Raw genomic sequence first — 15,172 nt, 5'->3', positions numbered from 1 at the left:
TATTCTTATAATATAATATAATAATAACTTATTCCTCTTAATATTTTGAATTTATTCTCATAAAATAACAGCAATTTTTTCCAATTACCGTATTTTCTGGACTATAAGTCGCTCCGGAGTATAAGTCGCACAATGTCAAAAATGCATAATTACGTATACAAAAACATGCATAAGTTCCACTGGAGTATAATTCGCACAATGCCAAAAATGCATAATTAGGTAGAAAAAAACATACGTAAGTCGCACTGGAGTATAAGTCGCACAAGGCCAAAAATGCATAATTAGGTAGAAAAAACATACATAAGTCGCACTGGAGTATAAGTCGCACAATGCCAAAAATGCATAATTACGTATAAAAAAACATACATAAGTCGCACAATGCCAAAAATGCCTAATTGGGTAGAAAAAAACATACATAAGTCGCACTGGAGTATAAGTCACATTTTTTGCGGGTAATTTATTTTACAAACTATTTTCTTGTTAGATTACAACTTTTTTCTCCTCATATTTTCACTTTATTCTTCTAAAATTAGTGCGGTTTCCTTTTTTCATGTTAAAATTCTGAATGTGGCCTGGTCCATTTTAAGGAAACAAAAAGTAGTAACAAATAAAACATTTTTTGTTTATTGAGAATATTAACAGAACATACTATCATTCAATATCACTTTCATTCTATTAATACAGACACATTGTCACTGTCCATTTAAAAACAAATATTTCTAATTTTTAATTTTTTTTCTTTTGAATAAAATGCGAAGAATATTTGTACTGTATCTAATTAAATTTATCATGCACTGTTTCACTAATCATACATAAATATAGAAGTAAAAGACTGATATGACTGTAAGACGACTTTCCCCAATATTGTATTATACAAACACTATTTTTACTTATTTTTCTTGGATGGTTGCAGAAATAGTCGTCTTTCGTTCGATCTGTAAGAGAGACAAAAAACAATGACCGTCAAAAAAAAAAATGCATCCTGTCCGACAGCAATCACCTGCACCTCCCAACCCCCCTGTAATTCCTGCTTTGGCCTGCTTTATGTGACCTCGGCTATGACCTTCCACCTCCACGCAGAAACAGCTGTTTGAGCGAGAGGCTAGCTGACATAATCCCGCTGCAAGAAAACTATTGATGTGATTTACACTTCTCAACCAAAAAAATCACAACCAATTCCCCCAACAGGCGCTATTAGTAAAATTAGCTGAAATTATTTTGTGTAAAATAAATATGCAGTTTTACTGCCCCCGCTGAATATAATTGCAGTATTCGGTTGGTTGGCTAGTCGGTATAGACTAAGCTAACCAACAGTAGCTACTCCGTATAAACTAAGCTAACCAACAGTAGCTACTCCGTTTCGACTAGGCTAATCAACAGTAGCTACTACGTATAGACTAAGCTAACCAACAGTAGCTACTCAGTATACACTAAGCTAACCAACAGTAGACTATGCTAACCAACAATGGCTACTCCATGTAGACTAAGCTAACCAACAGTAGCTACTCCGTATAGACTAAGCTAACCAACAACAGACTATGCTAACCAACAATAGCTACTCCGTATAGACTAAGCTAACCAACAGTAGCTACTCCGTATAGACTAAGCTAACCAACAGTAACTACTCCGTATAGACTAAGCTAACCAACAGTACCTAGTCCGTATAGACTAAGCTAACCAACAATAGACTATGCTAACCAACAATAGCTACTCCGTATAGACTAAACTAACCAACAGTAGCTTCTCCGTATAGACTATATAGACTAAGCTAACCAACCGTAGCTAGTCCGTATAGACGAAGCTAACCAACAATAGCTACTCCATATAGACTAAGCTAACCAACAATAGACTATGCTAACCAACAATAGCTACTCCGTATCGACTAAGATAACCAACAGTAGCTACTTCGTATAGACTATGCTAACCAACAGTAGCTACTTCGTATAGACTATGCTAACCAACAATAGCTACTCTGTATTGACTAAGCTAACCAACAGTAACCAGTCCGTATAGACTAAGCTAACCAACAGTAGCTACTCCGTATAGACTAAGCTAACCAATAGTAGCTACTGCGTATAGACTAAGCTAAATTCACAAAGATATATCGTAAACAGACCCGCTTTCGTAAAAATGTGGTTGTTTATACACTTGTAAGGAGTATTGTTAATGGATTTTATTTTATAATCAATTTTACAAAACAAAACAAAATCCAGAAAATAACTCGGTCGTCATAAAATGTAAGTAGTGTAAATATGTCATGACCTTTGAATAAAAACTAGAGAAAGCAGTGGAGCATATTTTATGATTACTATAAGCGGGCCGCCAATTCCATCCCATTCCGCATGGACTTGCTGAATAGCTAAGAATGCTAGCCAGTTGACTTTGACATTGAAGCCACATTATTCTCCCATGCAGCCTTTCATTAAGATTGTCCGACCCTGCACCTTTGGAACACACTTCAACCAAGAGGCCTCATCGGGCCTGAAGGAAGAAGTGCACCCATTCCCTCCTCCAGGGGTTCTTCTTCTGTGAAGAAGCGAAACAAAGAATGCGACGAGACAATATGAGAGTACAGTGGTGTCACATGACCAGCCTGACCTCGTTTGGAACGACTGACCTCACGCCCGACAGGTTGACACAAACTGGCTTTGAAAAACAATTTGTCTCCGTTTTGGGCGCAAACACAAACACGGCGACAGGTTGTTGATGGCGTTCATCCTCAGGTCAAGTCAAAGATGGCGGCTAGCAGTTAGCGTCATTTGTCAAACTACCTCATTTTTATCGTACCAGAGGGTATAAACACGTGAAGAAGGTAGCTTGTGGACTATTCCATGTCACTAACAACGGTGTAGATGCTAACTTGCTAACATGGTTATAGTATCGATAATGATACTCTAACATGACTTGCTGACTTGGATATCACTATCTACATGGCTATAATGATGCTAATACGACTTGCTAGCATGGATATTGTTATCTGCATACCAATAATGATGCTCGAACATGACTTGCTAGCAAGGATATTGCTATCAACGTAGCTATAATTTTGCCATAATACGACTTGCTAACATGGGTATCGCTATCTGTATAGCTATAATGATGCTAATACGACTTGCTAGCATGGATATTGTTCTGCATATTATCTGCATACTAATAATAATGCTCGAACATGACTTGCTAACGAGGATATTGGGTATCGCTATCTGTATAGCTATAATGATGCTCTAACAAGACTTGCTAACATGGGTATCGCTATCTGTATAGCTATGATGCCGTAACATGACTTGTTAACATGGGTATCACTATCTGTATAGCTATAATGATGCTAAGACGACTTGCTAGCATGGATATTGTTATCTGCATACCAATAATGATGCTCAAACATGACTTGCTAACAAGGATATTGCTATCAACGTAGCTATAATGTTGCCGTAACACGACTTGCTAACATGGGTATCGCTATCTGCGTAGCTATAATGATGCTAATACAACTTGCTAACATGGGTATCGCTATCTGCATAGCTATAATGATGCTAATACAACTTGCTAACATGGGTATCGCTATCTGCATAGCTATAATGATGCTCTAACATGACTTGCTAACATGGGTATCGCTATCTGTATAGCTATAATACATGGATGTAGGTACTCCTAGCTAATTTAGCTAAATACTGTGTAGCAAGTATAAGCTAGCATCACTTGCTGAATTATCGTTCTAAATGTCTTTTTTTATTCCTACGCTGTAGAATATTCAGTTTATCGTCACAAATCTGAGCATAGCTCGAGGAAAAATTGACGCATCACGAAAACCGCTAGCACAGCACAAATTGCAGATGTTACAAGACTCTTCAGTTAGTTTTAATGCGCTTTAAAAGTCTAATGGTTTGTGGTCGGAAGGGAGGACAGAAGCAGCTGTTTTCTTACAACCGTCCCGACAGGTTTTTCACTAGCCTGAACCGCATCAAACCTTTAGGAAGTGTTCTTAGATACGAGCTAGCAGCATATCATGCACTGGCGTTGCTTTTATTATGCGTATAGACAGAAAAAAATGTCTACTGATTTTGAAACTGTGAAAAGTTTTTAAAAAATCGGACAAAATATTTATCTCAATTCTTTCACGCATGTGGTCTCGGGGAACTTTAAGCCGTTAAAAAGCCAGAAGGCAGTCTGACGGGAAAATAACACGGTGGTGTTTCAGTGGCCTAATTATGCCCGTCTAGTTTATGACTTGTCAGCTCACGTCCATTACGGCGTTGAATGACGAACGGCCGCCTTTCAACTCGGGTTTCCAGCTTGCTCATCGCCTTCCAGAAACCTTTCAAAAAAAAAAACCAGGTGGGTAGGAGGGAGGTGTCACGTTTTGCGTCTCGTAACGGACATCGGACATTTTGAATTCGACAAATTTGGCATATTTTTAGTACAATAACAAATGTACAAACCGTTTGTGGTGGTTCGGGTTTTCTACCGTTTTGTGCTCTTAAGTAGCCTGTTAGCAATTAAGCTATCAGGAAGTAGCTAACAGTGGCCTGTTAGCAATTAAGTGGAAGTAGCCATTACTTAGATACATCATTTCCTGAGTAGCTGTTGTGCTAACAGTACATGCTCACAAACTTTGAGACCTCACCGCCCGAGTCGTTAACGCAGTTTACGATAGCACACTTTAGCTAATGTAGCTAGCGCTAATGTAGCTAAAGTGGAATGCTAACACATTGTATTTCACCACGCTAGTAGCCGATGCAGCTAATGGGACTTGCTACCATAGACGCTAACCTGATTTGCTAACACACCATTTAAACTCAAGTAACGATAGCGCCATCTTGCAATTGCTTTCCTGTGCTTTGCACATTTTACTTCAGCTAATGTAGCTAAAGTGGAATGCTAACACATTTTAAGATAGCATTTTAAGTACAACATTGGCCTGTTATCAATTAAGCTATCAGGAAGTAGCCCTTACTTAGATACATAATTTCCTGAGTAGCTGTTGTGCTAACAGTACATGCTTACAAACTTTTAGACCTCAACGTCCGATTTGCTAACACAGTTTACGATGGCACACTTTAGCTAAAGTGGAATGCTAACACTACCTCACCACACTAGTAGCCGATGCAGCTAATGGGACTTGCTACCATAGACATCCCATAGACTTAGACGCTAACCTCATTTGCTAACACATAATTTAAACTTAAATAGCATTTAGCATTTAGCATTAGCACCGGCTTGCAATTGCTTTCTGATTTGGAGGACAAAGAACTTTGTGCTAGCTAGCATCACATTTGCATTGGATGGATACAAGCCGAGAAAAGGTCAGTTGGTTATATAATGTATATCAAAATTTTACCACTCAAGTCTTATTAATAATTTATTCTCTGTGCATTTTGACTATCGAAAAAATACGACTTTATTACGATTTGTGACTTAGCAACATCAAATTCTCATTGGAGCAATACTAATTATCATGCTAACGTCGCACCGTTGCTGTTGTTCTCATTGGTCTTCTTTCGGAGTTCCCTCTGAGGTTTTGTGGGCCGGCTCCACCGGTGCCAGAGGATCCTTCTCGGCGTCATCGTCGTCTTTGGTTTTGCTCTCCGAGTTGTCCTCAGGTGGCGCCTTAGATGCAGACTCGGCATGTGGTTGACGGTCCTCCGTTTCAGCTGTGAGGACCATAAAAACAAATTGCTCTCTTAGCGGCTCCCAAGCACATTCCCAAGAAAAACGCTGACAAATTAAGCGCTCTGTGTTGTTGGTGGAACATCTCAATTTGACCGGAAGTTGATTTGGCTATGTTTTTCTAATTAGTGAGCAGGCCGGAATGAGTGTGAGTCGTGTTGCAGCTGTTGGGCGCTGTGGGAAAGTTAGTTGGACCCGTCATTATGTGACCTCTAAGGTCAGATGCAGGGAAAGCCCTTTGGAGGGTTGCATGGTTCCCCCTGCAATGCAGGGGTGCATTGTATTGGTATGTTCCAATATATATGTCCTATTTTTACAGGAAAAAAGTCTTTTTTTTAATCTTGTAAAATATTTCTTGAATAAATAAATGTCAATTTTTTAAAACTTTTCATCAAATATTATGGGAATAATTTTTTTTGTCTAATATTATGAGAATAAAGTTGTATTTTAATGACATTTCATGATTTTTTTTAATTATGACAATAAAGTCGTATTTTTTGTATCAAAATAGTACTAAAATAGTCATTTTTAAATCAAATATTATGGGAATCATTTTTAGTCTAATAATATGAGAATAAAGTTGTATTTTAATGACATTTCATAATTTAAATAAAAATTATGACAGTAAAGTCATATTTTTGTATCAAAATAGTATTAAAATAATAACTTTTAAATCAAATATTATGGGAATAAAGTCATATATTTGAATCACAGTAAGAGTACAAAAATTTAATAATATTAATATATGATGAAAACTATGATTAAAATATGTGACCGTTCTCATATTTCATTTTAAAAATATGACTTTATTCTTATGAAAATTCTTGAAAAAAGGACGATTTGAGTTGATTAAAAATACGACTTAATTCCCATATATAATAATATACACACAATATATTCATATACTCATATTTTATTTTTAAAAAGTCATTTATATATTTGATATTTTTATAGCACTTTATTTTCAGCTTTGACTAAAAATACTTGGATGTCATTTATTTTTAATATATGATATTTTATTAAATATTATAATAAATAAAAAATGTTGTTCTCTTAATGATTCAAATGTATGACTTTATTCCCATAATATTTATTTTTAAAATACACCTTTATTCTCATAATATTTGATTTAAAAAATGACTATTTTAATACTATTTTGATACAAAAATATGACTTTATTGTCATAATTAAAAAAATAATAATGAAATGTCATTAAAATACAACTTTATTCTCATAATATTAGACAAAAAATGTATTCCCCTAATATTTGATGAAAAGTATAAAAAATTTACATTTATTTAAACAGGGGTCTAAACTGAAAGCCATCAGAAGAAGTGTCTCTTCTTCTCTTTGCAAGGGGCCATCAACAATGTCCGCTGAGACAAAGTGTTGCTTGCCTTGAGGCCATGAGGCAAGCTCCGACATGATCTGTGAATGTTACTTCTCTGGGAATAAGACCTGAAGACCTTTTTCCTCCGAGTCAAACAGGAACTCCTCAATCACTCTCAGACAGATGGAGATGTCGGATAAGAATGAAGAGTCGGGTCAAGGGAATATGCAGCTATACATGGTACTCGTAAAATAATGGAACCCCCATATAAATGGACTTTTGGCAATACTTCTAAAAAGCTTCTTTTGGTGTTTTAGTGAAAGTGAGATATATAAATCATAGCTTTTCACATATTGTGGCCATGTGTTTGTTGACTGGTGGTTAAAGATGCATTGTGAACAAGGCCTCCCTCGTGTGGTCAAAGGTGTACTGCACAGCATATCTGGGTATTTTTACACTTTTCACAAAATGTTGTGTCTTCTTTTGCATTTTTAAAGTACAGTTCCCAGCATGACATGAGATCTCATGTTTCATGAAAGGATGCAGTTTTTTTATAAAGTTTTGATTTTTTATTTATTTATTTATTTATTTATTTTTTTTTACAGTATTTTCAAAGAACGGGAGTGCTTACACGGATGACGTGAGATTTTGGAAAGCATATGCGAAGAACTTCTAAATATATTTCAAGATTTCAATCTCAATTTTGTGACATACAGTAGATGGAAAATGCCTAATTTTACGTCCCATTTTTGCTGAAAAAAATTAAATAGTTTTATAGTTTCATTTAAAAAATTATTCATATTATAACTTTTCCCCAACTTATAAAAAAATACAACAATATTTAGTTTGATTTATTTCCCATTCTATTCAACAAAAAAAATCAACCTCTGTGCTACTAAAAAAATCAAATTTTTCTCATAATATTAGAAGGGTTTAATCTCATAAAATTTTTAAGACTTTTTTAAATTCTCATTTCTACTTTCTTCTTAAATAATTTTCATACATTTTGAAATCATTAACATTTTTTTATTCATATTATAACTTTATTATAACTTATTAAAAATACAACAATATTTAGTTTGATTCATTTCTCTTACTATTCAATAAAAAATCAATCTCTGTGCTACTAAAAATCTATTTTTTCTCATCTTATTAGAAGGGTTTATTCTCTTAAATTTTGACTTTTTTATTTTCATTAAATGATAGCTGTTTTTTTTGTTACAGTTATGCTGTTTTTAAAATTTCCAACTATTTCAATTACCGTCTTCTTTTATTATTATTATTATTATTATTTTATTATTTTTCAGAATTATGAGTTTATTCCCATAGTTTGACGTTATTCTTGTGATATTTTAACTTTAACATAGAATTGTATTAATTTCGTTTGTTTCTCATAGTATTATGGACTTTTATTTCTTTAATATTTCAATCTTATACTACTAAAATGACAGTGTTCTTAATAATATCATGATGTTAGTCTCGTCATTTTTTTCTCTTAATATTTTGACTTTGACTGATTTTTTATTTATATATTTTATATTTATATATATTTATAATTATATATATATATATATATATATATATATATATATATATATATATATATATATATATATATATATATATATATATATATATAATTTTTTATTTATTTATTTATTTATTTTAGTTAAATAATATTTAGAGAATATACCATGGGTTATTTGTTTGTACAGTCAATAAAGGTCAGGATCTCTTACTGGCATGCTGTTACAAACAACTTCCTTTTCTTGTCGTATGATAAGCCGTTTTAGGAAAGAGGAACTTCACTGGTTGCATCAACGAAAGTCACTTTCTTACGGTTTAGCCTGTCTGGCTCCTCGTCATCTTCTTCAGCTCTTTTGCCGTCGCTTTGAAAGGTTTGCAAACCTGCAAAAGTAACCAACATATTAATATGGCATCATTGGGATACTGTAGTGTTTTCCCATAGGAAATGTTTTCCCAAAAAGTGAGCAGAAAACATTCATTCATTCACTACCGCTTTTTTGCAGGGGGGGGGGGGGGGGTGCTGAAGCCTATCCCAGCTGTCTTCGGGCGAGAGGCGGGGTACAGCCAATCACAGGGCACATATAGACAAACAACCATTCACACTCACATTCATACCTATAGACAATTTGGAGTCGCTAATTAACCTAGCATGTTTTTTTGGAATGTGGGAGGAAACCGGAGTACCCGGAGAAAACCCATGCATGCATGGGGAGAACATGCAAACTCCACACAGAGATAGCCGAGGGTGGAATTGAATACTGGTCCTCCTAGCTGTGAGGTCTGCACACTAACCACTAGACCGCCGTACCGCCCCGAGCAAAACAACATGAAAACTATCGGTTACAATCTAGTGTACGGACTTGGAACGACTAGCATCATTCGAAGGCAGTCCCGTTATAATGTGTTCATGAGCCTCATATGTCTATATTATATAGGAAAGGCTATACTGTTTTGCTAACCCACTGTTCTGTGGCGCACCATCAACAGCTAATTCAGGTGCCAGGGTGCCGAGGGGGATGGTCGCTTCATCGGGCCCCATCACCGTGGAAAAGTCCACAGACTGCAAAAACAAAACAGATGTTACAAATACTCATTTTAGCATAAAGCCCGGAAAACAAATAATTTTTCAAATCATTTTTCGGGAAATACTTCAGCTGGATGTCACCTCTATCGTCATTTATACCACTATGATGTTCATGCGTTACAGCTAGCGTTACTAATGACGTCAGCAAACAACCTAGCAAAGAAATTATTAAATGGAAATTAAAGTTATATAAATAATAATATAAATATTAATTTAAGATGGAAAATAAAGTTATATAAATAATAAATATAATTATAATTATATAATATAATTATATATAATAAATATCAATTAAATTTACCATGCGTGCAATGTTTCCGGGTGCAATGTCATTAGGTCACGTGACGGTGTCTCACCAAGTCACGTGACTGTCCGCCGCCAATCAGTGCCGTGTATATAATCCGGAAGGGACTACACACCGGTAGCGGTGAGGGACTCATGGGAAGAGTCGCTGCAGGTATGTAAAAAGTTGTTGTTGTTGTTGTTGTTGTTGTTGTTGAAGTTTACAAATGGAGAAAGTCTAAACATTTTACATTATACGTGGTCGGAGTATAGGGGCCGTCCACCGGCGAAATGCTGAACTGAAAGGAGCAGTGTTCGATTCAAACTATGGAATTGGTGAGTGTTTGGCAGTGTTTAACTATTAGTTAGCAACGAGACTAACTCGCAACTAACTAGCTATTAGCAGCGTTTTACTAGTACCTTTTGGATATCACCCTGTTCTCTCAATGGTACATTGAATTATTTAAAACTTATTGTGGTCTGAGGCATTTTAAAGCCATCTTTTCTATAATAGTTGGTACCATTTTTACGGATGCACTGAACGCACATTAAGTTGATTAATTGAATTGTAAGATTAAGACTATTTTTGATTATAATGAATAATACCATAGTGCAATTATTTATTCATTCATTCATTCATTTTCTACCGCTTTTTCCTCACGAGGGTCGCGGGGGGTGCTGGAGCCTAACCCAGCTGTCTTTGAGCGAGAGGCGGGGTACACCCTGGACTGGTGGCCAGCCAATCACAGGGCAAATATAGACACACCCTGGACTGGTTGCCAGTCATTCATTAATTCATTAATTCTCTGCCGCTTATCCTCACGAGGGTCGCAAGGATGCTGGAGCCTATTCCAGCTGTTTTCGGGCGAGAGGTGGGGTACACCCTGGACTGGTCGCCAGTCATTCATTCATTCATTTTCTACCGCTCATCCTCACAAGGGTCGCGGGGGTGCTGGAGCCTACCCCAGAGGCCATGTAATTGGCATGATGCAATTTAATTAGCATGTAGGTAACACAGTCAGGAAATTAGGAAGATTTGGGTTCGATTCTCTGCTTAGGCATCTTGAGCCTATGCTGGAGCCTATCCCAGCTGACTTTGGGCAGGAAGTGGGGTGCACCCTGGACTGGTTGCCAGTCATTCATTTTCTACCGCTTATTCTCACGAGGGTCACGGGGGCGCTGGAGCCTATCCCAAATAAATATCAACATGAAATACTGAGGTTGTCAGGGAAGTAAACAAGGAGGGAGGTTAGCATACTCTTAATAGCCAATGTTCATCGCTCATATTGTTGTTGCTGCTGCATTACCCAGTATGCCTTGCGGCTCTTGTAAATATAAATATCAGCTTAAGTTACGTGTTGTGTTTATCGCTAGCTGTTGTTTATCACCCATTTAGAAGTTGCAGTTGATTTATGTGATGAGTTAGCTAGCTGTGGATGTGTTGTGTTTTGGTTTTGTTGCACCGTGAGTAAGTGTGACCATCCATATATAGATGGCCCAATTTTGTTTTTAAGCCAATGTGACTTGCGGGTCAAAAGGTTGTTGTTTTTGATATTTTCTACTAACCCTTCCTCGTCTCCTCACAAAGTAGCAAGCCAGGGCAAATCCGACGGCGATGACGATGATCAAAACCAGTATGATGATGCCTTGGAAGAGACATGAAAAGCTATCAAGTTAAAATATCACGATATACGTGCTGAAACAAAACGCTCACCGGTGCTGTCCGATTTGCTGTCAGGCTTTGCCGTGGTCACCAACCCTGTGCGACAAAGTACATGTCATTTATTTAACTAGCCAAAAGAGGGTGCTATTACTTTTGTTAGCTTTGTTTATTAGTTTGGAGGATAGCTTAATGATTGTTTTTTTTTGTTTGTTTGTTTTGGGGTTCGCTCGAACAAAACCAATAGAAACCTACTTTGGCGACAGAGGTTATCCAAATTGCTGTTTTTTAAATTTGCCAAAACTTTAAATAATAATAATAGTGATAATAATAATAATTATTATTATTATTTAAATGTTATTATTTTAAATAATTATTTAAATAATAATATATATTATATATATATTATATATGTAATAATAATTATTACTATTATTATTATTATTATTTAAATTGTATTGTTTAAAATAATTATTTAAATAATAATAATATATTATATATAATAATGGTGATGATGATGATGATTATTATTATGGAGATGCCATCCAACTTCACGTCAAAAAAATCCAAACTATCCCTTCAATATTTGAACTTCTGCTGTATTAATAATTAATAATAATAATCATCATAATTATTATAATTATTATGTAATAATAATAACATCATAATTATTATTATTATGTATTAATAATAAAAACAACAATAATAATAATCATAATCATTCTCCAATCCTTAAATGACGCAGTATTTATAAGTCAACAATAAATCCACAAGGTAGTATTACAAGTTTATATTGACTGAGTATATATTGACAACAGAAAGCCCACACACCCGGCGATATCACTGTTGCTCAAACCAGCCTCCACCGTACCCAATGCCGCTCACTGGACTAACAATGCTGGCCTTTCTTGGTCCTTTATACTGTACAATACAAGTTTATATTGACTGAGTATATATTGACAACAAAAAGATCAGGAAATAGACAAAAGTGTGTAATCTCCATAGAAACTCATACGTCTTGACTTACTTTTGTCTTTCAGGTTGTGTCCGGTTTCGGTGGAAAGTGAACGGACGGTAGGAGTAGTTGTCATGGGATTTGGGGTGGTGGCAACAGATTCAGTATCTTCATCAAGACAAAGAGAAAAATGTATAAAGTCATGAAAATACCCAGTTTTTATGATGTTGGGAGAGATCCAAAGTATCGATATTGCAATATATCATATCATATCGTTATCGATTACTCCACAACATAAAAACACCTACCTAAATACTATTTGTACTATTTGGTATTGCTTACCTGTCTGCTCAGTCAAAGTCGTAACAGCATCGGTGGTGTTAGCATAGCTCATGCTACTATTGCTCATCTTGCTAGTGATGTTGCTGATGTTGCTGTAGTTTGCGATGATGGACATTTGAGCCGTGACATTTTCCAGCGTTGGGTCGTCGGTAGGGAGGATTTCCCCGGAGTTGAACGAAAGCCAAGCGACACCTGTAGGACGGCAAGATATCAATATCATTAAATAAACACTGAGGCATAATTCTCAACCTTTTGTTGTTCAAAGTTAAGTCTTGTTCCGCAATAATTTCATTCAACTCATTGGAGTTACAAACCCAATTCAAAACTACATTGCCAATTAGGCATATATTAAAAAAAGTAACATAAAATATGCATAAAATAGGACAAACTAACAAACAAAATGTTATCTTAACTCTATGTCGTTTAGCGACATGTTCAGCTGGAATATACACTTGTAGGATAGGACCGTTTAAAAAAATACGGCCGTTAAACCGCTCACGTTTTATGTGTTTGTAGCGTTTCTAAATTAGCATGATATGCATTGGAATGGCACCATTAGCAAGACTGCACAAACGGATGGTGTAATTGTTAAAAAATGAAATTTGACTCGCAGCTGAGTGCATGGTTATCACAAACAATAATGGAATGGGTACAGTGCTTTCTATTTTTTTAATTTTATTTAATTTTTTATTTTTTTACAGTACTTTCAATCAACAGTTTGATGAACCGCAACTGCAGCAAAGGGAGGAAGAACATAATCACCTGGCCGCACCGAGGTGGCAACAGGAAGTGTGCAACACCGTTGAGTTACATTTTCATAGTTTTGGTAAAAAAAAAAATTTGTGCAAATTATGGCGCATGAAAAAAAAACTTTTTAAAAAGTTCAATATTTCACAAAGACAGGTTTTAACCTGTTCTAGCACACTCGTAGCAGAATATTTGGACATTTCAAAAGCATAAAAAAATTTAAATGAGTTTTTCCCAATTTTTTTTGTCATTTTGTATTTATTTTAACTTTTAAATATTTTTTTTTTGCTATTAAACTCTTAAGTTAACATACCATATATGGTATACCAGTTTACATTGCTATTGATAGTGGGTATTGTTGTTATATATTTGTACCTTTATTATATTTAAACGAAATAAAACTACATTAGAGTTTAATTAAAATTAAAATAAAGCAAAATATTCTAAAACCAAGCAAGGTTTTAAAAAGTTCAATAATTATTTTTCAGACAGACACACACAAACCTTACTCAGGGTGAAGACAGACGAAAGGGTGAAGAACACGGGCATCATGCACGTGTTGGCAAAATTACTGCTGACAGAAAAAAAAACAGTATTACAGTATGCCAAAAAGAATACGTATATATATATACTGTATCTTTCAGCCTGGCGACAAAGCCGTTACTCAAAAGGAACCCAAAAAGAGGATCAAGGTCTTGCTTCAACTGATGCAAGTGAGAGGAAACGCTGTGCCGCCTTTTGTACACCCCATTTCTTCACACTCAGCTGCACAATATGCAACATTTACTGTACACTCTGTCCACAAATCTACTTTACTATTAATATACTAATATTGCACAGGGTTGCAATAGTGACAGGCTCGAATCACACGAAATAAAGCATGTCCAATTCCCACACCTTTTTTTTTTGCCTTTGTACTACATGGATTTATTGGACTTGTCCATCAGTGGTAGTACTGCATTATGTTCACTAGATGTCGCTGTAATTTAGGGTAAGAAAGACAACCACTCTTAGTGGGAGTGTGTCTAAGCATTTTATTTTAAATTCACCTCATAATTCATAATTTTTACCTTTACAAAAATGAATATTATATTTCAAATAATAATATAGCATGTTTTTTAATTGTATTGTAAAAAAAAAATTAAAAATTATTTGCTGAATGGCTATTATAGGCACTATGCAAAACTGTATATTTCTTGTAAACACCCTGGAGTTACAGTGGGTGTTTTTGTGGAGCCGTGTATGAGAAATTTCAAGTCAATCCAACTTATTACAGCGCCACCGTGTGGTGTACCTGTTAGAAGAACAATAGCACAGGCAACGCAAAGCAATACAAGAGTTTAGTTTGTTGTTTAGTGTTGGAACTAACAGGTACAACTACTGGCTACCAGCCGGGTTTCTAAGGGGATCTTTCACTCTGCCCACAGTCTCTTCTTGGATAAAATGTGTGTCCTTAGAGAAGTAAATACAAGAGTTGTTGTTTGTGCTACTTTTAGTGTTGGAACTAACAGGTACAACTACTGGCTACCGGCTGGGTTTCTAAGGGGATCTTTCTCTCTGCCCACAGTCTCTTCTTGG

At 35.6% G+C, this 15,172-nt stretch overlaps 1 protein-coding gene across 4 annotated transcripts; it reads right to left on the bottom strand.

The window, feature by feature from the left end:
* Positions 1–450: 450 nt before the first annotated feature.
* LOC131136981 (uncharacterized) lies at positions 451–14,444 on the bottom strand. 4 transcript variants are annotated; one of them, XM_058084396.1, is made up of 9 exons: positions 14,104–14,443; positions 12,848–13,039; positions 12,578–12,673; positions 11,605–11,649; positions 11,457–11,536; positions 9,488–9,584; positions 8,837–8,905; positions 5,471–5,651; positions 451–935 (listed from the first exon to the last, which is right to left on the bottom strand). In XM_058084396.1, the coding sequence occupies exons 1-8, from the start codon at positions 14,144–14,146 to the stop codon at positions 5,485–5,487; spliced, it is 789 nt and encodes a 262-aa protein (XP_057940379.1). In that variant the 5' UTR covers positions 14,147–14,443; the 3' UTR covers positions 451–935; positions 5,471–5,484. The 4 variants fall into 4 exon arrangements, with proteins under 4 accessions (XP_057940379.1, XP_057940396.1, XP_057940405.1 ...); XM_058084413.1 differs by lacking the exon at positions 451–935 and adding an exon at positions 2,986–4,315 and having other exon boundaries at positions 14,104–14,444; XM_058084422.1 differs by lacking the exon at positions 451–935 and having other exon boundaries at positions 5,349–5,651; positions 9,503–9,584; positions 14,104–14,444.
* Positions 14,445–15,172: the final 728 nt, after the last annotated feature.

The sequence above is a fragment of the Doryrhamphus excisus genome, chromosome 1 (genome assembly GCF_030265055.1).
Source record: "Doryrhamphus excisus isolate RoL2022-K1 chromosome 1, RoL_Dexc_1.0, whole genome shotgun sequence".
In the NCBI taxonomy this organism is placed as follows: Eukaryota; Metazoa; Chordata; class Actinopteri; order Syngnathiformes; family Syngnathidae; genus Doryrhamphus; species Doryrhamphus excisus.
Note: the sequence above shows the minus strand (reverse complement) of the source record. Positions and strands in the feature narration are given on the sequence as shown.

Coding starts and splice junctions, on each gene's coding strand:
- LOC131136981 (XM_058084413.1), bottom strand. CDS start 14,146: ATGATGCCCGTGTTCTTCACCCTTTCGTCTGTCTTCACCCTGA. Junction 11,650..12,577: donor ACACAACCTGAAAGACAAAA/GTAAGTCAAGAC, acceptor TTTGTCGCACAG/GGTTGGTGACCACGGCAAAG. Junction 8,906..9,487: donor TGATGGTGCGCCACAGAACA/GTGGGTTAGCAA, acceptor TTACTTTTGCAG/GTTTGCAAACCTTTCAAAGC.